At 43.6% G+C, this 23,384-nt stretch overlaps 1 protein-coding gene and 2 non-coding genes across 3 annotated transcripts in view; 2 read left to right on the forward strand and 1 right to left on the reverse strand.

Moving 5' to 3' along the window:
- The first annotated feature begins 261 nt into the window (after positions 1-261).
- On the forward strand, positions 262-334 carry trnat-cgu (transfer RNA threonine (anticodon CGU)). Its single transcript has one exon. It is a non-coding gene; the product is annotated as a tRNA-Thr (tRNA).
- A 979-nt stretch (positions 335-1,313) lies between these two features.
- On the forward strand, positions 1,314-1,399 carry trnar-ucu (transfer RNA arginine (anticodon UCU)). The gene is given in 2 exon segments: positions 1,314-1,350; positions 1,364-1,399. It is a non-coding gene; the product is annotated as a tRNA-Arg (tRNA).
- A 9,561-nt stretch (positions 1,400-10,960) lies between these two features.
- LOC133442068 (zinc finger protein 501-like) overlaps positions 10,961-23,384 on the reverse strand; it is a 32,984-nt gene continuing 20,560 nt past the window's right edge. The window contains exon 3 of the mRNA XM_061719977.1: positions 10,961-14,855. Within this exon, the coding sequence (XP_061575961.1) occupies positions 13,479-14,855 (1,377 nt within the window). The 3' untranslated portion in view covers positions 10,961-13,478. The remainder of the gene's footprint in view (positions 14,856-23,384) is intronic.

Consider the following 23,384-nt stretch of genomic DNA (forward strand, 5'->3'; position numbering starts at 1 on the left):
ATTACACTGGGTTTGTATGTGTATATATATGTATGTGTATGCGTATGTATGCGTATATGTTTATGTATTAAATATAGTAATAATGCACATATATATGCCTCAATCATTAATATGTGTGCAGACAAGGTAAAAAAATAAAAATAAATGAATACATAAATAAAGATAAAAGCTCAAAACGGGGGCGTGGTGAGTAGAAGCGCGCTGAGTAGATACTTGTGTAAAAGCGCCATATGTCTCTACATACCTGGGTCTTCAATCGAAGGCCCTGTGGCTTAGTGGTCAAAGCGCCTGTCTCGTAAACAGGAGATCCTGGGTTCAACTCCCAGCAGAGCCTTTTAACTCATGAACACAAAAGTAAGGATGTAAGTTTAAAACCAAACACTCTTCTACATGTTTGGGTCAAGTCTTCACCTTCTCCTCTGAAACTGTCTTGATTATCTGCCATCCTTACTGCTGCTTTCCAGCCTCCATCATATTCCAGTCTATCTTCCCTTCATATGGAACCGAGTAGTTCTTCTCTGCTTTAGTCCACTAACACTTTGTTTCTTCTGAAACTTCCTGTTCTGATTTATGACATAAAAACTAAACATCTGAATATGAAGGAAGGAATCTGAAGGAACAACTGAAGAACCAGAGATGTGTCTGAACCTGGAATAAAACATCTGATCAAACAAGAGTTAGGGAGCAGTGGTCACACATCCTGGTTGACCTGATGTCAAACTGAGGTTGTGTTTCCATCCATATGAGCATCTTGCAGCATTGGTTGGTGGTCAATTGTTGGTCCGTGTCGAGCCATCGAGGTCCAGCTGTTGACTAGCCGTCTGGTTCAACTGTAAAGGCAGACTGTCTTTGATTCTTGAGGTATGACTCAGCAGGTTTAGATATTTAATGAGTTAAAAAGGGTTGTACTTTGGTTCGAATCCCAGCAGGAGGAACCATCCTATAAACTCCAAGCTGAAAAGAGTGATTCAACATTATTTTTCTAACGATGTTTGAGTTTCCTTAGGAGCAGAAACGCTGCACCTGAACTGTCCTCCAACGTTGTCTTCTGAAAAGAGAGAAATGTCCGGTCCTGTAATAATATTCAGGTGGGAACGTCAAAGATACCCCTCGATTACTTTGAGAGATCTGTCTATATACAGGATCAGTGATGATCAGACATGATCAGGATCAGTGGTGATCGGGATAAGAGATAATTGGGATCAGAGATGATCAGGATCGAGGAACCAAAGCTCCCTGAGATTTACCTCCACCCTGGGTCTCGGTCCCCCGGTTCCTCAGAGTCCCTGGACTGAACCCTTGACTCCAGCACAGGCTCTGTGGCGCAATGGACAGCGCGTTGGACTTCTAGCATTGATGAGCAATTCAAAGGTTGTGGGTTCGAGTCCCACCAGAGTCGAGAGTTCATCTTTAGCCAAAGTGAGAGAAGAGCAGAAAGATCAGCTGATGAAGGAAACTGAAGCGAGAACTTCCTCCAAATGTCAGAGTTCACCGAGAGACAAAAGGGTCTGACGTCTTGGTTGACCAAAGATCAAACTGACGTTGTGTTTCCTTCACTCCTGAGAACGCTGCCTGTCTCTTATTTCCTCAACCAACCTTTTCTGCTGCCACAAGACAAAGTTCCCGGAAGAATTACTGATGATTGCAGGGGTGAAATGATCTGTATCCTGTGAATCACAGCCGGGTCAAAGCCAGAGATGATCAGCTCGACTCAGTGAGAAAGATTTGAACCCTGACAGAGTCCAGGTCGGGTTAAAAGTACCAACAATATTAAAATTACAGTTACGTGGAACAAAATTCAGGTGGGAACATCAAAGAGACCCTGGATTACCTTGAAAGATCTGTCTAAATCCAGGATCAGAGATGATTAGAGATGATCGGGGTCAAGGAGCCAAAGCTCCCTGAGATGGACCCCCACCCTGGATCTTAGTTCCCAGGTCCCTCGAAGTTCCTGGACAGATCCCTTGATCCCTCTTTCCTTTCCTGCCGCAACAAGACAAGACAATCACCTGTAGGAGCTGTGTACCCAAGTGGAAATGTGCTGGGACCTGGACCACATAGGGCTGCAGCGCTAGTCCTGGTTTCAGCTCTGGTGGGCGTGTTCCAGGCCTGTTTGACCCGCCCTTTCGTGTGAAGTTAAAAGATATATTGCTTATATATTGCTTCCTCCCTCCTCCACTATTGATACAGTTCAGGTAGAGCATCGTTTTGACTTTACACACACACACAGCTACACAGACATATACACCTGCTCACTCACCTACATGTTCATCCCACAGTTTTGGGGGACAGATAATCGCAGTAGCCTAGTCCCGATTTCGTTTTAGAGACCAGAGGGGTATTCCAGGAAGCAGGTTCAACAAACTCTGAGTCTAAACCTGAACTCTGAGTTGACTTACCTTGAGATAGGAAACTCTGAGTTTTCGGTTCCAGAAGAGCGGATATGAGTTAGTTCAATCAACTCTGAGTTTGTTAACCTTGAGTTAAGCGCGTGCATGAGGAAAATAAAAAGCCATCACCAGTAGAGCCCTGATACTACGATTCACCATGGCAACAAAAGATCAGCATACTTTTTCTTTTTTTAAAAAAAACTTTATTTAACATTTCAATTTACAAAATCCCTTTGAGGAAACATTAGTTTGCATCTGAAGATCAACATACTTCACGCCACTGGAGTTAGAAGTGTTAATACGTGCGTATGACGAGTATGAGAGCATATTTCGCGAAGGAGAGACAATTGGCGTGGGAGAAAGTTGCTGCAGTCAATGTGTAAGTTTGAATGCAGTCTTCATTTAACATTTAAGCACACTGTCTTATAATATTACAGATGAAAACAGTGGTGGAATGGTATTGAATTATATTTTATTGTCATTTAGATCAGAAACGGCAGCCGCTACACCTCGGCTTCAGGGGAAGATGTAAATGGTTTTTTTTTTTATACATTTATGGAATTACTCTGTCTATTTGTATTGATTTATTCTATTACATAATACATATAAAATAACTACAAATGCATATCAGAAAAACATGATCGATTTCACTAGGTCAGTGTTTCCCAACCCTGGTCCTCAAGGCCCACACTCCTGCATGTTTAGATGTTTCCCTTCATCATAACCCCTGGTTCTAATTAATGGTCCTAATTAGCTTGTCATCAAGGCCTGCACAATTCTGTTGATGACACAGCCACTTGTATCACGGTGTGCTGAAGCAGGGTAAAACATGCAGGACAGTGGGCCTCGAGGACCAGGGTTGGGAAACACTGCTTTAGTAAAAGGCGAAAGACTGCGTTATGAAGAGAAACACAAGCAAGTACGGAAAAGACGACTACCAAATAATCAGACACGATAATGATAACAATGATGATGATGCAATCTCAGCTCTGAACACAGATTTAGCTCTGAAACACTCCAAGTTAAACTAATACACTCAGGCCTCAGAACCTCACGCCTCCTGAGTCTCCGGGTGCTGATCAGGGGTTCCTGCCGGGTCTTTGGTCGGAGTCCTCAATCCAAGAGGTCTCCCGCCTCTGCCGCTCCTCCTCCCGACTCTTGAATCAAAAGGGGACGGTGGTGCAGCGTGGCAGTAGCCGGCGCTCCCCCCCCGGTCCGGAGGCTATCACGTCGTCTTGGGTGCGCGCAGGGCCGATCCACTTCTGGGACGTGCGGGTTACCGTCGGGCTGATGAGCGCGTGGCCCCGGACGGGGCGGCGGGATGCGTCGCGGTCTGATCTGGGCAGGCTGACCGGATAATCCTTCCAAGAGAAACTCAGGAAGAAGAGATAGAAGTTAGGACAGAGGAAACGGGTCTCACCCTTGATCGGGGCCGAGCTTTGAAGCGCCCCACCCCCCCTTTCATCCGGAGCCGGAGCTCCGAGGACCACGGCTTCAACGGCGGGCCCCGCAGGCCCAGTCCGTTGCGGGCCTTCCGCCTCCCCCCAGCCGGGGGGGGGGGAAAGGAGGTGGGATCTTGGCCCGGAGCCAAAGGATCCAGCTGCTCAGGACGAGATGTTGTGGGGAAGAGAGAGAAAAAGGAGCAGCGGCGGCGTTTTGATCCTACGCGCGCTGCGGTGACGTCATCAGTGCCTCTCTCGGGATTGGGTGTGCGTTGCTCTCAGGCGCCGCCCCATCCCGCAAGGCATGCTGGGGGTTGTAGTTCATGGCAAGGCGGCCATTTTAGGAGGCACATTATAGCCGATTTTCGGCTGAGCAGTTTCAAAGTTGAATATACACATTCACCAAATGTTCATACATTTATAAGTTCAGAGTTCACATGAGCATATGGGCGTGGCCCAACAGTGTCGTCACATGCTGCTCTTTGTTAAGCCTTTTTCACATAGAGGGCGCACAGCGGCAGCCGCCGCCGGCTTTCCCATTCATTGTGTATGTGCTGCCTCCGCGCAAGGGCGCAGGGTCTGCCACCGAGGTCGGCGGCGCGCACCAGGGCGCACACGGCTGAGCTGCTGCCGTGTTACCGTGCAAGACGCCACAAGCTGCTGCTGCGAATTGAAAACTTTTTAATTTCACCGTGCGCCCTGTGACGGCATCTCGGCGGTGTCCAATAGGAGAGAAGGTGCTGGAGGGAGAAAAGAAAAGTTGCAGCATGTAGATCAGAGACGATCAAGATGGAAGAAAGAATGATCTTGGCTGTGAGTCTCTGTGAGGAGCTGTGGGATGCGAGACTGCAGGCCTATCGGGACATCAATAAAAAGGGACAAAAGTGGAGAGAAATCTCCCAGAATTTGGACATACTTGGTGTGTTTAAAAGTGGTAGAAATGTGATATTCTTTTGCTCTTTTAACAATCAAATGTTAATTTAAAATAAAATATAGCATTTCCATGCCTCATATCAGGATCAATTGAATCATTTATCAATATATGGTTATGAAACCTTTTTTCGGTCGCCAAGCAACTTGCAACAAATATGTACGCGATGCGCGCAGGTGCTCCCTGCTCTGCTCCCTGCTCTGGGTCATCTCTGCGCCCACCCCGGCGGCGCAAACCGCGTTTTAGGTGAAAGCCGCTTTGCGCCTTGCTGCCGTGGCAACCCGGCGGCAACACGGCGACGTGCGTCCACTTGCGCGTCCAATCACAAGCGAGGCGCTGGCGACGTCACCGCAGCGCGCAGAAGAACAAAACTCCGCTGCTGCAACAGCTACGCTCTCTTTTCTCTTCATCAACCCAGTGGGTCAGTTCGTCCACCTTTGGCTCCGGGCCAAAGGGACATCGGACTACAGCCGAGGAGGGGGGGGGGGGGATCTGCGGCGCGCTCGCACCGGAGGATCCACGGCCCGGACCGCAGCGTTCCGTCCCTGTCTCTCTTTTCCTCTCTTCACCAACTCACCTCGACATCCCCTCAGGCTCCAGCTTGGCTTCGTGCCAAGGGCAGGTCGGAACGGACCGGTTTTCCCCCCGGGAGGGGGGGAGAAGACGTGCCTGCATCGGATCACCCTGTGGGGAGATCCGGAGTGCTGCCGAGCTCCCGGCTTTCTCCCGCTTCCTCCTAACTTTCTCTCTGCTTGAGTTCCTTTAGTCAGAGGAGCCAGACTCCGTGAGCCTGCGCCTTGGTGATGAACGGAGATGGCCCTGATTCCAGTGGACTGTCCCCGCGCGCCTGGAGGCGCGTCAAGAGGCTCAGGATCGGAGAGTTCTACCCGACTGTGTGCACGCAGCAAGACTGTTTTCTTTTCAAAGGAGCAACGTGGAGAGGGAGCTGAGCGGCTGCCCGTCCCGGGGAACCCCTGCAGGATCGTTCTGCCTGTGAGGTCTCTGCAGGACTGAGCCGAGCCGAGCCGCATGGTGGAGTCAAGAGAAACGAGGCCGCATCGGACTGGGACCCCCGACAGAACCCGCAGCTTCCCGATCCTCACCGGAGGGCGTGAGGTTTTGGATCCTGAGCGTATCAGTTTAATTTAGAGCGTTTCAAACTAAATCTGTGTTCAGAGCTGAGTTACTGCATACATTATCATTGTTGTGTATTGACGACCTGAGTTTGTCCCTACAGGGATACGGTTGCACCCCCCTTTGGTATGTGTTGTGAAGTGACGTCATGTTTCCCCTGTGTCCTGAGTTGAAGTGAATAAACGCAGATTCCTGGTCTCCGTTTCCTCATTTATTGTTATATTACAAGATGACCAAGTATATAACAAAACTGGCGACGAGGTACGGCCTCATGTTGTTGTTTTTTTTTTTTCGTCGGAAAGTCTGAATTTAATGAGTTTAATTGGCGCGCGTACGACGCAACGCTGTGGCTACCTGCAGTGCTAAGCTAACTGCTCCGGTGTGTGGACGTAGGGTTGCCACCCGTCCCGTATAATACGGAATTGTCCTTTATTTGAGAAAAAAATGTTGCGTCCCGTATTGAAGTAATACGATTTGCTAATGCGATTTGTCCCGTATTTTCATTAACGCCCCATACACACGTCTGTCACACACACATCTAAATATGTGAAAACGTCATTCGTAGTAAATTTAACTAAAGGTGAAACAAATATATTATTTCCCAACTACATTCAAAGTGAGATATTTCAAGCCTTTATTTGTTGTGATTTTGGTGATTATGGCTCACAGTTTATGAAAACCCCAAATAAAAAATAAATTAGAGAATATTTTATGAAATCAATAAACAATTCCATCATCAAAATTATAACAAATAAAGGTTTAACATATCTTGCTTTGCATGTAATAAGACTAGGTACTATATTAGTTTCACCTTTTAAGTTGAATTATTGAAATAAATTACCTTTACACCATATTCTAGTTGAATTATTGAAATAAGTTAACTTTTACACCATATTCTAGTTGAATTATTAAAATAAATTAACTTTTCTTCACCTGTATCTATATTCTACATCTATACAGTCATGTAAGTTCAATGCTATCAAAGCACTGTTTTTTCATATAAAATAAACACATTTTTATGCAGTTTAGAAGTTTTGGGGCTTTTTTTTTGGCTCCTGCGCTGCTGAAATCGGGGCGTCCCTTATTTCTATTTCTGAAAGGTGGCAACCCTATGTGGACGGGACCGTGACGTGCCGGAGGACAGCGCTGCTGTAGGGGGAGGAGAAATCGCAGAGGTGGAAAAGAGACCGGAGTACCGTATTTTCGCGACCATATGGCGCACATAAATTTTTTTTTTTTTTTTTAAATGTGCCGGGCGTCTTATGAAACGGTGCGCCGTGTCTATTACCTGAATTACGGTAATGTAAGGCCGGCCACCATGTGAATGGTAAAAAGAGAAGGGGGCGGGTGAAGCCCCCGTGAGTTGCGGACGTGAATGAGACCATCCACTGAGCTGTTTAATGCGGAAACAGAAGATGAAGACTTTTAAGGATTTGCTTGATGTGTAAAGTGAAATAAAATACAATCAAACTAAGTTTTGCTCCCGCTCTATTTTTAAATAAGCACACTTGTGTGTGTGTGTTCTGCAGCGCGTGTGTTTTGCATGTCAGGAAAGAGGATGCACCTGCCGTGGGTTTGCGGGCCCAGCGCGCCGCATCCCCGGGGCAGATCCGGCTGAAATGCCGCTGGTCTTTCCCCGGGAGCCCCTGCTACCAGTCCAGGCGCATTCCTCCGGTCCCGGCCGGTCGGAACCGGTCACATTCCCCGGTTGAAGCCGCCTGATGCGTGCTGCTCCTCCCGACTTCCTGGTTCCCAAAACGGGTCCGATCGAATTCTCCTGGTTCCCGGCCGCTTTGGGAGCAGAGATTTCTGGGGTCCATCCCAGGTCGGATCAGCTTCACCCTCCGAGATTTTCAGCGAAATCTGTCGGTTTGATCACCGGTAACGGGCCATGCGCAGTGGATGCGCCCCGGAGCCGATCTGTGCGCTGGGCTCCCGCCGTGGGGTTGCGGGCCCAGCTCGCCGCATCCCCAGGGCAGATCCGGCTGAAATGCCGCTGATCTTTCCCCGGGAGCCCCTGCTACCAGTCCAGGCGCATTCCTCCGGTCCCAGCCGGTCGGAACCGGTCACATTCCCCGGTTGAAGCCGCGGCGATGCGCGCTGCTCCAGCCCGACTTCCTGGTTCCCAAAGCGGGGTCCGATCGAATTCTCCTGGTTCCCGGCCGCTTTGGGAGCAGGGATTTCTGGACTCCGTCCCAGGTCGGATCAGCTTCACCCTCCGAGATTTTCAGCGATATCTGTCGGTTACAAACCCCGGTACCGGATGCGGCGCGAAACACACACATACTCATTTATGTTGTGCTTGCCTGCCACGCTGATGGACAGAAACGCCTATGGTGATTTTTAAAAGAAAAACTTTGCATAAGACGTTTCCAGCCGGAGTCATTATAAAGGCGAATGAAAAGGGGTGGCTGGATGAAGGGATGATGATCAAGTGGCTGGGACAGGTCTGGAAATTCGGACTGGCACAGCTGAATTAGCGGAGCTCTTTAATGCAGAAACAGAGGATGAGGACTTTGAAGGGTTTGATTAATGTAAAAACTGAAGTAAAGTACAATCAAACTAAGTTTTGCTCCCACTCTATTTTTAAATAATCACACTTGTGTGCTTGTGTGTGTGTTCTGCAGCGGGCGTGTGTGTGTTTTGCCGCACGCGTGTGTGCAGCTCCGTGTCTGTAGACTGCGCCTTTTGGGTCGGTGCGCCGTATGTGTGTTTTAAAACCAAAAATTACACACAAAACTGAGGGTGCGCCTTTTCACACGGTATGGTCGTGAAAATACGGTAAACGAAAAAAAATAAAAAATAAATAAAGGGAACGACTGTGTGACACAACTGAAACACAATAAAAGCAGTGAGTCAAATAAAAAAGAAAAAGGCAGAAGGATAAGACTAATTGCTGGAGGAACATTCAGAAATGGCTGCGCTGGTCGGGAGTATTGGACCATTTGATGAAAATATAGAACAATGGAGTTCATACACGGAAAGGTTTGAATACTTTGCCCTTGCCAACAACATCAAAAGTGATGTTATTGTACCAAGCTTTTTAAGTGTTATGGGAGCAAAAACTTTCAACCTGCTGCGCAGTCTAGTGCAACCTGCCAAACCAGGAGATAACTCCTATGACAAAATAGTGACAATATTAAAGAATCACTATTCCCCGAAGCCACTGGTCATTGCTGAGAGATTCAGATTCCATAAAAGGAACCAGGAAGAGGGTGAATCTGTTTCACAATTTGTAGCTGTACTTAAACAGTTATCTGAATATTGTGAATTTGGACATTCACTCAATGATACCATACGTGACCGGCTGGTGTGTGGTTTACGCAGTGAGGCTATCCAGAAACGGCTACTGACTGAAGTGTGTACAAAGAGAAACTGCAACACCTTGCTCTTCGAGAGACAAAGCTGAAGTTAAGGACATACACTGGTGAGTCTTTTCCAGTGTTGGGAGTTGTGAATGTGACAGTGGACCACAACAAGCAGAGAGCGACCCTTCCACTGTACATCATCTCAGGAAACGTCCAGCTCTGCTAGGTCACCGATGCCTACAGAAGATCAAGCTGAACTGGCAAGGGGTGTTCATGGTTTCAGATGGTGAAACAAGCCCCCTACAGGAGATCTTTCATTTCATTTCATTTTTATTTATTCCGATCATGGAAATATGCAAAGAAAATAAACAAGCAGGTAAAATGACAACACAATCAAAAGCATATTCCATAACCAGAAAGGAGTAGGAAGAAGAAAATCTTATTATACCTGCCCCTCCCTCAAAACAAAATTGAACAATAATAACAGATGATCTGCACATTTACTTAGTTAATATCACAAGAAAAGAAAAACAAGAAAATAAATTGTCTGTCTCCATACACATATATTATATATTTAGACTATTTCATCCATACATTGCTATTTTTTTCTCTTTAAATTTATATTTAAAGAAGCATCCGAAGGTGTTTGATGGAAAACTTGGCAGCATGAAAGACATCATGGTTAAACTAACAATTAAACCCGGCAGCACACCAAAGGGCCTAAAAGCAAGACCGGTACCGTATGCCATCAAACCAAAGGTTGAGGCAGAACTAGACAGGTTAGTGAAGAGTGGGGTTCTGGAACCTGTAAGCACAAGTGAATGGGCTACACCTGTCATGAAAAAGGACGGAACTCCAAGAATCTGCGGTGATTTTAAAGTAACTGTAAATCCAGTGCTGACAACAGAAAAGTATCCATTACCCCTCATCGATGACCTCTTCTCATGTTTGGCTGGAGGACAGAAATTTAGTAAGATAGATTTATCTCAAGCATATCTTCAGATGCATGTGGAACGTGAGTCACAGGAGCTGCTGACTATTGTGACACACAAAGGACTGTACAGGTACCAGAGGCTCCCTTTCGGGATCACCTCTGCTCCAGCACTGTTCCAGAGAGCAATGGACCAGATCCTCAGTGGTCTTTCAGCTAAATTTTTCAAACGTTTTCAAACACTTTTCATTTTCTGTCGGCCGGTCCTGGCGCTGTCCGTGGTACCACAGGCATGAAAAGTGTTTGAAAATGTTTGAAAAATGTTCAGATAAATTCTGATTGATTTTTAATGAGTTGTTTGTGTTGTTTCATACAAAATTTTGGTCACAATGGCTGTTTGACAGAGCTAGTGCCGAACTGCACACCTTCAATTGTTATTCTGTAAGGGATAATAGTAAGATTTGCTATTCGGCAGAATAACCACTAATCTCTGAGACTGATTTCTGCTGTTAAAAGTTATCATTTTCCTGGTTAAGGCCCAGGTGTTGCCCCTACGAGAATTATATCATTGTGATAATTCAATTTGATAATCTACTTTATTCATTATTAATAATTTATGAATACAATTATTAATAACCCCTCTGATAACTGTACAGCCCGCTACCGTGTTGCACAACATATGTATTTATTGGCAATTTTGTAATTAAATCTTTTCATGTGTTTTTAGTTTCACGGTGCCAAGAGGAAATAAAAGGGTGCACTAGTCGAGCTCCAGCCTTTTGTCTTGAATGCCGAGGCACCGTAACAGTGGAGTCGAGTGCACATGCAGTTCCGTGAAGAGTTGTGAGTTTATTATGTTCGTAAAGTTTTGTGAATGTTTATATTTAGCGTGAGTGCATCATTAAACTCTTTTTTTTTCTTGTTTGTAAATTAAGAACCGACACCAGAACTTAAAGCAGCACTTTTCCACCTTAATATATGGTCTGAGGGGTCTGTATCGCCTTCACTGGCACTATGTAACTTCGAGGTGGATGGTAGGAACCCTTCCACACTACTGGTAAAGCAGTACCGCTTTTGTCCAAAGGAGCCGCCAAACTCAACAAAAGCTTAAAGTTACGTTGTGCTGCTTTAAGTTGGTGGGACGAAAAACAGCTCCTTGTTCCGTTTTATTGTTATGTGTATGATATACTGACCGATTAAGACCAATGTTCACGTGTATTGAGTGTCATAGTTCGCATTGTGGATGTTCGTGATCACCTCTTTCATAAGTACAACAGTGTGAACAACATGAACTCATATTTAAAACATGAAGCATCACGATCGGATTCAATCACTCGGATTGTTGCAGCCGCAGGAGGAGAGACCGGTCTAACACTGGCTATAGTCCTGCAGCCGACTCGATATAAGACTCTGAAAGTAGCCCAAACATTCAATAAAAACTTTATTCATATATTGCTGATTCACATCAGTTCGTACCAACCAACCTTTCAGTGACATGTTAGTTTTATTTTAAAAGACAACTTTACAGAACCGGTTCTTTAATGTCTGTAATGTTTGTCTGCTCAGACGTAGTTATTGATATTTTAGGATCTGGCTTTTATCTCGAGTAGTCTTCCCATACGGTCGTCATGGCGACAGATGTCCGACCTGTCAGCAGCTCCAGCTGAAAGCATCATGTTGGTCTGAACCGGAGCAGCTGGTTCAATTCAGGGCAGAGATCCAGAAGGATCCTCTTGGTACCTGAACCAGCTGATGGTCCAGTCTTAGTCCTGGACCAGCAGGTCTACGTGGTCCCTGAAGACTCGCTACTGATCCTGCATCAGCAGGTTCCTCTAACAGAACCAAGGCTGACATTGTGATTGACAGGTTACATCTTTGTGCTCCTACCTTTATATGTTCACGTGGTTTATTGTGAGATTGTTTCAGTTCCACTTGTGTGTAACTTACCTGGTGATGTGGGGACTGTCGTGTCCTTCACGTGGTCGTGAACTTATTTCACGACCACGTTTACTCATATTCTGGACTTCACTTCATCACCAGTGAGTGTCGCCAAAAACCTCAGGAATGTGTGTACGCCAGCCTTGATGTGTGCGTGAAGGACCACAACTTTCAACGTTCAAATAACTTTTTGAACATCTGACGTTTTTTTTCTTGCTATTCATGGATTTTACTAAATATCCATACATGATCTTTTTAATAAATGTGATATGAAACATGATATATTCCTGTACGATTAAGTTTTTTGACAAATCGTCCTGAAACCTGTTAGGCTTGACAAGTACAATCCAAAAAATTAATTGTTCCAAGTTTGGTGTTAATGGAGACTTCAGGTAAAATGGTACTGAAATGTATTAAATGTACAGAAATTGCCAAAAACAGTGGATTTAACATCAAAATATCAAGAAATGTTAAAAGGGGCAAATTTAGCAAAGCATTCGAGGAATCAATCCTGAAAGTTCAGATCTCAAGGACAAATGGTTGATTACATATATAATACATAAACAGGAGTTAGCCAGTCGGAGAAACATCTTCCTAGCTCATATCAGGAATATACAGTGCCTGCTGGGTATTTCATTCTTGGAGACTCTACTTATCCTTTGCAGGACTGGCTCTTGAAACCATTCCATGACACTGGACGACTGACAGCAGAACAGTCTGCGTTTAAGCAAAAAGTCTACGGAGCATGAGTGGTTGTGGAAGATGAATCCAGCAGGTTGCCTTCTGTGATGTCCGACTGGTGAAATGAATGGTGATGACTTCCTGTCCACTGCCTAATCTGTGTGAAAGTCATGGAAATACTTATGACACATCATAGGATGTACCTGCAGCAGCACCACTTCAGCCAGTGATGGCAGTGGCTCGGGGTGGAGAGGAGGAAGGCAGAGATGTTAGAGATGCGCTAATGCAGTATTTGTGGAATAGTTAATGCAATAGTTAGATTACATTTTGTATCTCAGTATGGTGTTACAATAAACTTGTGCTTTTTGCAGATATATGGATTTTGTCCATCCATCCATCCATTTACATTCACTTGATGTGGGACTGGTTATCGGGCGCAGCAGTCTGAGCAGAGATGTCCAGACTTCCCTCACCTCACACATTTCCTCCAGCTCTTCTGGAGGGATCCAGAGACGTTCCCAGGTCAGCCAAAAGACATTCCCTCCGGTGTGTCCTGGATCTTCTCCTGGTGGGACATGCCAGGAACACCTTCCCAGGAGGTGTCCAGGGGGCATCATATGTTAGTCTTTCAAGTTTCGGTATGATGTTGTCTGATTATTTTTCTTTTTCTTTTAGTGTGCTGAGGTGTTTTTTGCAATTCCACACTTCATACTGATCACATCTTTAGAGTTTATCACTCGTGTGAGTACGTTGGTGTCTTTTTAGGTGACTTGATGTGGTAAAAGCTGCTCCACACTGATCACATCTGAACAGTTTATCTCCAGTGTGAATACGTTGGTGAATCTTTAGACCACCTGATGCGGTAAAAGCTGCCTCACACTGTTCACATCTGAACGGTTTATCTCCAGTGTGAATACGTTGGTGGATCTTTAGCTTTCCTGACTCAGTAAAAGCTGCTCCACACTGATCACATCTGAACGGTTTATGTCCAGTGTGAATACGTTTGTGCCTAATTAGAGAACTTTGTTGGGTAAAAGCTGCTCCACACTGATCACATCTGAACGGTTTATCTCCAGTGTGAATACGTTGGTGAGTAATTAGCTGACTTGATGTGGTAAAAGCTGCTGCACACTGATCACATCTGAACTGTTTATCTCCAGTGTGAATACGTTGGTGAGTAATTAGACAACTTGATGTGGTAAAAGCTGCCCCACACTGATCACATCTGAACGGTTTTTCTCCAGTGTGAATACGTTGGTGAGTAATTAGATGACTTGATCTGGTAAAAGCTGCTCCACACTGATCACATCTGAACGGTTTATCTCCAGTGTGAACACGTTGGTGAGTCATTAGATTATTTCCTCTGGTAAAAGCTGCTCCACACTGATCACATCTGAACGGTTTATCTCCAGTGTGAATACGTTGGTGAATATTTAGACAACTTGATGTGGTAAAAGCTGCTCCACACTGATCACATCTGAACGGTTTATCTCCAGTGTGAATACGTTGGTGAATATTTAGATAACTTGATGTGGTAAAAGCTGCCCCACACTGATCACATCTGAACGGTTTATCTCCAGTGTGAATGCGTTGGTGAGTCCTCAGATGATATTTTCTGGTAAAAGCTGCTGCACACTGATCACATCTGAACGGTTTATCTCCAATGTGAATACGTTGGTGAATCTTTAGATAACTTGATGTGGTAAAAGCTGCTCCACACTGATCACAAGTGAACGGTTTATCTCCAGTGTGAATACGTTGGTGAATCTTTAGATAACTTGATGTGGTAAAAGCTGCTCCACACTGATCACACCTAAATGGTTTATCTCCAGTGTGAATACGTTGGTGAGTCCTTTGACTATCTCGTCTGGTAAAAGCTGCTCCACACTGATCACAAGTGAACGGTTTATCTCCAGTGTGAGTACGTTGGTGAATCTTTAGTTTACTTTGTTGGATAAAAGCTGCCCCACACTGATCACATCTGAACGGTTTATCTCCAGTGTGAATCATCTTATGTTTTCTCAGACCAGATGAAGTGGTGAGGACTTTCTTGCAGTGATCACAGCGATAACTTGTGGGTCTCTCTTTGCCTTTATGTTTCTGTAAGGACAGAGAAGAAGAATTAAATCATATTGTTGGCTGACTCTCAAAAGCTTTTCAGTTTCTATAAAGTGCTGTCTGTCTAAAGTGCTGTTATTGACAGCCAGAGACCTTCAGATGAAACATCTCAGTACGTCAAATCAAAAGTGTAAATGGTTAAAGCTACTAACACGAAAACCATCAAAATAGTTCATTAATAGGGATGGGTATTGATAAGATCTTCCAACCATTTTTCATTCTGCTTAACGATTCGGTTTTTATCGATTCCCTTATCAATTCTCATTTGGGGAAAAAAGAGACAACAAAAGGTGGATTAGCATGACCAATATAAAATAAATATTTTCCTGTAGAAATGAACAAATACAACATGCATCATTATCTGGCAATTCCACGATTGCAAAATGTTTCTAAAAGAAAAAATAAATAAATAAATAAATAAATAAATACATAAATAAATAAATAATAAATAAAATTGTCCTTTTAAAAAAAGATATATGAACTGAGCACCCAAAAATAAAGCCAGTGAGCCAGTGACAAATACAATGAGGGCAGAGTTCTCTTCCTGCACGGTGTAGTGTTGCTGTAGCTTTTGCAGGTTAGGTAAAATCTCACCATAGGTCGCACTTTTGTCACTGGAGACTGCCAGTGTAAAGGTGTAATGCTTTTGCATGAGCAGCACAAACTCCTCTGCTCTTCTTAAAGGGGACCTATTATGGCATTTAATGTATATTTTAAACAGGCCTTGAATGTCTTAAAAACAATCTACAGCTTGTTTTTTCTACATGAATTACAAATTCAGCCTCTGGGCCATGTCTCTAGTTTTACCGCTTCTAACCTCATTTCTGTGAGGGATTCTGAGGGGAGGGGAGGCTATGATAATGAGGCTCTGTGCTGATTGGCTGCTTGAATGACATGTAGCAGGGGAGGGAACAAACCATCTCTCCGGCCAGAGCAGCCGGCTGCGTACACAAAGCATGTCCCATGCGAGTGAGCTTCTGCTACAAAATAAATTCCATTGCTTTATTTTTTTTTGTATTGGACTGTCCTAACTGGCCGCGAGTTTAACGGTTTCAGTGTGGACAGAGAGTGTCCGATGTCACGCAGCTCGATGCGATAGTCGGACGCTCTCATTCAGTTATACGGTGTAAACGGATCTTAAAGCCTGAATTAGGGTTCTGCGTTAAGTCGACGCGTACCCTACGCCGTAGGCTCTGCGTTGGTGTAACGCGGAACCATAAATCAGCCTTTAGTTACCTGAAGAGGGATCTGGGTCACCTCGTCTTCACACTAATTCACACAGGAAGATTTAATTGAATTCTAAACAGGTACACCACAGTTATTTACTCAGATTCCTCATCATTTCATTTCTTATGTTACAGGGCAAATGAATCATGTTAACTGTAAAGAAATCACAACACAATGTTCACAAATGACAACTTGTTTGTTAAAAAAAATAAAAGAACATAAGTTGTATATAAATAACATGTATGCACTATTGCTCGCTCAAGGAAGGACCGTGCGTCTTCTGAAGTTGTCGTTGAACAGCTTCAGGTGCTTGGAAGATCTGAAACCATGAACAGAAGAAAAATGTATTACCAATAGAGCTCCGGTGTTACCTAACGAGTGAATGGCTCCGTTAGGGTACACTGGAGCCACCGGGGCCCTCACCGGTCCGGTCCTGTGAGGGGCCCCGGTGCTCCGGAGCTAAGCTAAATACTTAGCCCATGCAAAGATCATACTTGTAGACAAATATAAATAACATAAAAAAAATAACGTCACTTACCTCTGACTCATGTGCAGTTGCCGGGTCCGTACTGTGGGAACTGATCCTTTTATGAGGGTAAGTGTTGATGCAAAAACTGTCCCTCGCTGTGGAAACAGCCACCGCTTCCAAACAATGGCGGAGCTCCAGCCAGCGGAGTTAGTTGTGTGCGTGGTTTCAGCAGCGGAGGCCGACCTATGGAAATTGCGCCTATGGTGACGTCACCATAGGCGCAGATTCTGAACGGCTCGTAGAAGTCACACTGGAAGGATCCTCTGGGCGGGGTGTGCAAACCCTGCAGAATTCGGTTGCTTTTCATCTTCTCTGTGTTGGCAGGGTGAGGGGAGACCAGTATATGTTAAAACAAGAAAAAATGTGTTTTTCATAATAGGTCCCCTTTAAGTCCTCATTTTATCAAGGAGGGGCATGTGTTTGGTTGGCTCTGAGGGGTAACATACACAACTTAAATGCTTATGTACTATTGTGCTTTTCATTTGATCATGATCTAATAATTTACATGAAAACATTTCTATGTTGCCTGCAATATGAAGTATCTTTCTGAGCATGTTTTGCTTCTCCTTAAGGACCACTTTTGCCAGTCCCACACTTTTGTCAGTGTGGGACGTCTTCATCCACACAAATCACCAAGCGAATTCTTGCTGGCCAGTTGGAAATTGCAGTTCAGTTATACAGCTTCTGAGTCCTTGTATAGATTTATTGTTGACCAGTTTAATGTTTTTTTTTAGTTTTTTTTTAAAGTAATATTTGCTCTCTAGACTTGTAAAGTCTAGACTATTTCTTCAAACGTTTGACCGTCACTGCCAAGCTTAAAAAAAAACACTGAAGGAAGTCATGAGGAACCTTTTGGGGTGAAGTTTGCCAGAAACCTTGGAATTTCAAGGGAAAAAAAAAAACACACCCTACGGTAGGGCTGGGCGATATGGCCTTTTATTAATATCTCAATATTTTTAGGCCATGTCCCGATACACAATATATATCTCGATATTTTGCCTTAGCCTTGAATTAACACTTTGATGCCTACAATCACACCAGTATGATGATTCTATATGCCTACATTAAAACATTCTTGTTCATACTCAGTGTTTCCCCTAGAATTTTTTTCAGGCCCGGTGGTACCCACCGAAAAAATCCTAAACGGACGAGGCGCGTGGGACGTCATATTGGACATATAGCAATATAACAAAGTTTTACATTAAAAATCATTGTAGGCCTATATTGCTGAATGATATCACTTCAATGAAATAATTAGATTTAATCTAACCTTTAACCAAAGTGCCATGGGCCTGAAAGGTCTGACCCATACGAGCATTGAGCACATCTTTTCTCTATATTTCAGAGGGATCTCTATGAAAACCCTCTGGGATGGTCCTCTTTTAACGGCTGCTTGTGCTGACGGCATATGTGACAAAACATCCCTATTCACAATTGAGATTATATCAATTATAAATAATTTAAACATTGTAGATTTGTTTTACCCGTTTTGTTATAACAGAGTTACATGCATTTGACTGGGGAAAAAATGAACCTTTAGTGGTTCTAGTGGAAAGACAATCTATTGTCCGTGTTATTTTCATCATTATTGCTTACCAAAAAAAGAAGCTCAATCAGAACAAAAATGTAAGCTAAACAACAAATTGGAAATTTACCATGGGGAGTGTGTTACAACCAAGGGCTGTATTTATGGTTATTAAGCCATTTGGGATCCCAGCCAGATGTTCTGTGTTTAAATGCGTTGTTTTTTACTGGGTCACCAGTCAGACCGGTGTCAGCGACGGTAAAGGCTGATTTATGGTCCGCGGTACACCAACGCAGAGCCTACGGCGTAGGGTACACGGCGACGCGCACGTACGGTGCGTGTCGCCGTGTACCCTACGTCGTTGGTGTAACGCAGAACCATAAATCAGCCTTGACGCTCATACATGGCTGGCACTAGGACCCCGCGGACGCCTGGTGTGGCGTCGGGCTGTGTTTTCCTTCATGCTTCCCTGCAGCGTCTCATGCAAACACAAACACACGGACCTGGCAGAAACATTTCTTTATGTTGTCTGTCGCCCGCGATATTTTTTCTTTTTTTTTTGGCTAGCTACAAACTCTATACATCCCATAATATATAATAATATCTCTCTCAATATATCGCTCTCAGCAGCGTTACTAGGCAACGAAGCAGGTTGACTCACGTTGCAGAACAGCGCTGCAGAGGCTCCTAAACGTAAATGATCATTGATTTTTTTTTTTTAGGCCTGGCGGGGGGTCTCGTTGGCCTCGCGGCCCCGCCAGGCCTATATAATGGTAGGGGAAACACTGATACTGCATTAATATATGCTCATTTTAAACTTTCATGCAATAAGTCACAAACATAAGTGTCATTTCAATCTTTCATTCATCTGTCTGACTCGTCTGAAGAACATCTACATGTTCTGGTCCCAGTTTTACCTGGTTTAACCAGGATAAGCTGCTCTGAGCAGGAGGGCCTTTAGAGCAGCTTTATATGAAGACTAATTGTAGGTGTAGGGACTGCAATGTTTCATCCTCTCCTCCTTTACTTTGCATCACTTTCACTTACTTTTAGAAAATATGACGTATTATAGTCTTGTTTGACTTTGTTTCGATGATAGCGATTGATTTCATGTGGCCACATTTAAGCAACACTAGGTGACGTCTCTCAGCTCTGGAAGAGAAAGGCTCGGCGGTGCGCTGCGCACGGAAGCGTGTGGCACTGTGCGGCTCCGGAGAGCTGATGACACAGGAGGAGAACACACACCCCCCCCGTCTTTACTAAACCGTCCCAGTGTGGTTTGAGAAGAGTCCATCGCGCGTAGCAACCACGTGGATGAACTCACGGCACACACAGGCCGAGTTTGGGAAAGTTAGGTGGAACTCACTGGCGGTCCCGGACAGCAGCGCCGACACCTGCAGCTGGTCGTGGGTGTATGACGATGCACGTGACTGACGTATGTAACAGGGTGCGCTGGTTTTATCTCTCAGAGAAGGAGAGACGAGACGAGAGCGAGAAAAGCCTGTATGAATGAATGAATGAATGAGTTTTATTTTTGTGTCATGTCCGAAGACCAGAAGATGAAAAAGTACAAAAATATTGTACTTAAGTAAAAGTACAGATTTTCTGCTTGAAAATTACTTAAGTAAAAGTAAAAAGTACCCATTAAGAACATTACTTAAGTAAAAGTATAAAAGTACCTCAAATTAAATATAATAAAGTACCAAAAGTACATGGTGTAAAATGTACTTAAGTACAAAAGTAAAAAGTACGAAGTACAAAATTCAAAGTACAAATTTATTTTCAAAAGGATTGCAAAGAAATGAAGTCCCAACAGGTAGTTGTATGGACAATGGCCGGGTTTCCCAGATCCAACCTCTCTTAAGGATTTAAGAGAGGTTCAAAGAAGGTTTGAACTAAGAGAGAATCCTAAGATACGGGTGTTTCCCAGATGACTTCTTAACACCGTCCTTTAGTTTCGCTCTTTCAGACGCTCTTTGGAGGAGCTGTCCAGTTCTGAAACCAAATAATCGATGTCAGGCAAATCGATCACCGATCACTATCAGCGCATTTTCACACGCAGCACTGCTACCTAACGCACTAATTCCCTGCTGCCTGTGCGTTATAATGAAAAATTAAGATGATAAATATAATTCAATGACCCTTTTTCATGATGAAAACAAGACTGCAACTAAATAAGAAGTAGTCTTGATAAGATAATAATGAGGGAATGTATTGTTTTTATTAAATGTGAAAGATGGACGAAAGGAGATATTAACTTAACGATCATTCAGCATATAGGACCACATTGTATCCTCCTGACTAGTAAAACAGAATCCTTTACCTCAAAAAAATATTCGGAAGTTTATTTAGCTGCTTGACGGTTTTCACTATTGCATTTATCAACGTTGTATTTGCGGATGTTTGGAGACACAGCGGGTGTGGAGACCAGTGTTGGGACTAACGTTATTTAGTAACGGGTTACAGTAACGCCATTAGTTTTACGGCAACTAATACTCTAACGCAGGGGTGTCGGACTCCAGTCCTCGAGGGCCGGTGTCCCTGCAGGTTTCCCTGCTTCATTGCACCATGATACAAGTGACTGTGTCATCAACAGAACTATTGAGACTTTGATGACAAGCTGGTGACGATGATTAATTAGAATCAGGTGTGTTAAAGCAGGGAAACATCTAAAACATGCAGGACACCGGCCCTTCTGGGATTCAGTTTGACACCTGTGCTCTAACGCATTACTTTTTAAATTCAGTCACACAATTACCGCTATCAAACGGTGTGTTACTCCGTTATTTCTGGCTACAGTGAAGCTTTTTTTCCCCACACGCGGAGACCAGAGGAAACGTTTCGCAACGTGGAATTACAGCAATCCCTGGTTTTTCGCAGGGGTTATGTTCCAAAAAGAACCTGTGATAAGTGAAATTCTTTTTACAATTATAGAGGGTTTCAAATTGCAGAGATCAGCCCCGCCACGCACGTATTCCACTGCTCTTCTGAGCCGCTGCATACCGACTGTAGCGTCTTTTTATCCTAAACCCCGCGGTGCAGGTGTGTTTTTTCAAGAGAAGAAAATAGTTATGGGTCGTTGTCTTCGCTCTTTTTTCTTCTGGGCAAAAAGATTCTTTAATATAAACCGACACCATTGATTATATTTGAGACTGTAATGAACGATTCATCAAAGGATCCTGTTCTTCAGCTGCTGCTGAAGCTCATTGGCCGTTCTTAGCTTGTTGCTAAGCAACCAACGTTATTGACACAGGAAGTGAAGAAGCGTGTTTAGACTGTTTAGAATGTAGAACATGATGCACAATGTAAATCCATACAGTACCTGCTGAAATGAAGGCTAGAGGGGCATTCATGTGAGCATTTAAAATAATGTTTTTATTTAAAGTAACTAAAAAGTTACTTTTCATAGTAACGCATTACTTTTTGGTCTAAGTAGCTGAGTTACTGAGTTACTTTTTAATGAAGTAACCTGTAATGGTAACTAGTTACTATTTTTCAGTAACTAGCACAACACTGGTGGAGACGCAGCACTGCTCCTCAATGCACTAATTCCCTGTCATCCACATATAGGTGCTCGGGCTCGGGCACGGCGCAGGAGGATCGGTGTCACGGCTGCCTGGACAGCCCGGTCCGACAGCACGTCCAGGGCACGGCGACGCGGTTGATTTGCAGCGAAAACATGCTGTATAGCAGCCAAATTATCAAATAAATGATATTCATGATGATCGTTTTATTTGTGTTTATTTGTAATGCATAAAGCATATACAGGAACACACTTGTTATTCCTTATTTTTCTTTTTTTCCCCTTTGCTGTCACCAATGAATGCTAAACAATATAAATCTAAAGTATAAAATAGATCAAAATTTGTGCGGGGTGCATTGTTTTAATATCTCATTACTTGGTGTGATATTGATTTGCCTGACGCGGCTGGATCTGTGAGTCTTTGTTCACTAAGATGGTTGTAAAGACTGGGTCAGCAGCATCTTTCATTTCCTTCTTAATGAAAGAGATACTTAAGCTAAGAGCAACTCTGGGAAACGCGATTTTCTTTCACAGGCTCCTTAAGAAGGTTTGAAAGAAGTCTTTCGCTGTTAAGAACTACTTAACTGATCTGGGAAACCCGGCCAATATTTATGAATTACACAGGCACATAAGACATACCTTAATGTGCACCTTGAGGTTTGAGGGCGAGTTGCTGAACGTAGACAGTTCCTTGTTTGCAGGCGCACACAACTTGCATTTCAGTCGGTAGGAGGATTCTTCCCTCCGAATGAACTCAAACATCGTCGATAGGTAAGGCCACGGGTGTATTTCACCTTCTTCACAATCAGCGATAGAAGTTGTTGCACTAGTGGCAATGACTTCTTCTGAAGAGGAATCCATGTCCAGGTCGGAATCTATTCTTTGCTGAGATTGCTTTTCTTCTGAGAGCGCCGCCCACCTTGGAGCGCAGCCCCTTATAGACTACTCTATGAGTGCAGCCCAGCTGTGCCGTTCTCACGGCAATAGCCTACATTTTCATTTAATGTAAGACTTTAATTTGTAGCGAGTAACGACGTGTCCGATTTTAAATATAGCGGATTAAAAGTACGATTTTTTCCTTGAAAATGTAACGAAGTAAAAATAAAAGTACAGAAAAATAAAAGTATCAATAAAAGTACAAATTCTCAAAAATCTTACTTAAGTACAGTAACAAAGTACTTGTACTTCGTTACTTTACACCACTGCCGAAGACCCATCCCTTACAGGATTATAAGACACCAAAAACAGAAAATCATCAATATACAATATTGATTGAATACAATTCAAATATTCGCGATATAGTTATTTTGTACATCGCACAGAGTAGGAGCTGCGATACATCGAGGATACTCGATATATTGCCCAGCCCTACCTTACGGTCAGCGTTTTTAGATACGACCCCATTATTATCACTGGATGATTAATATTTTTTTTAACCCTTTTTGACCTACCATAGAACAAGTGCATCTGAGCATATTTTTACATTTTTGCATAGGATACTGCCATTTTATTGAGTATTTTTATTTCCTATACATCAAAACAACCCATATAAGCCAATCTTTAATAATCTGTATGTTACGAGAACATACCAACTAAATAAATTGCCAAAAAGTGCAAATAACTACCAAAAAAAATTAAATAGTTTTTTAATTTTACACATATTTTTCTAGATACAGAAATCCCATAGCTAGATCCCTCAAAATTGTC

Source organism: Cololabis saira, chromosome 4 (genome assembly GCF_033807715.1).
Source record: "Cololabis saira isolate AMF1-May2022 chromosome 4, fColSai1.1, whole genome shotgun sequence".
Classification (NCBI taxonomy): domain Eukaryota; kingdom Metazoa; phylum Chordata; class Actinopteri; order Beloniformes; family Belonidae; genus Cololabis; species Cololabis saira.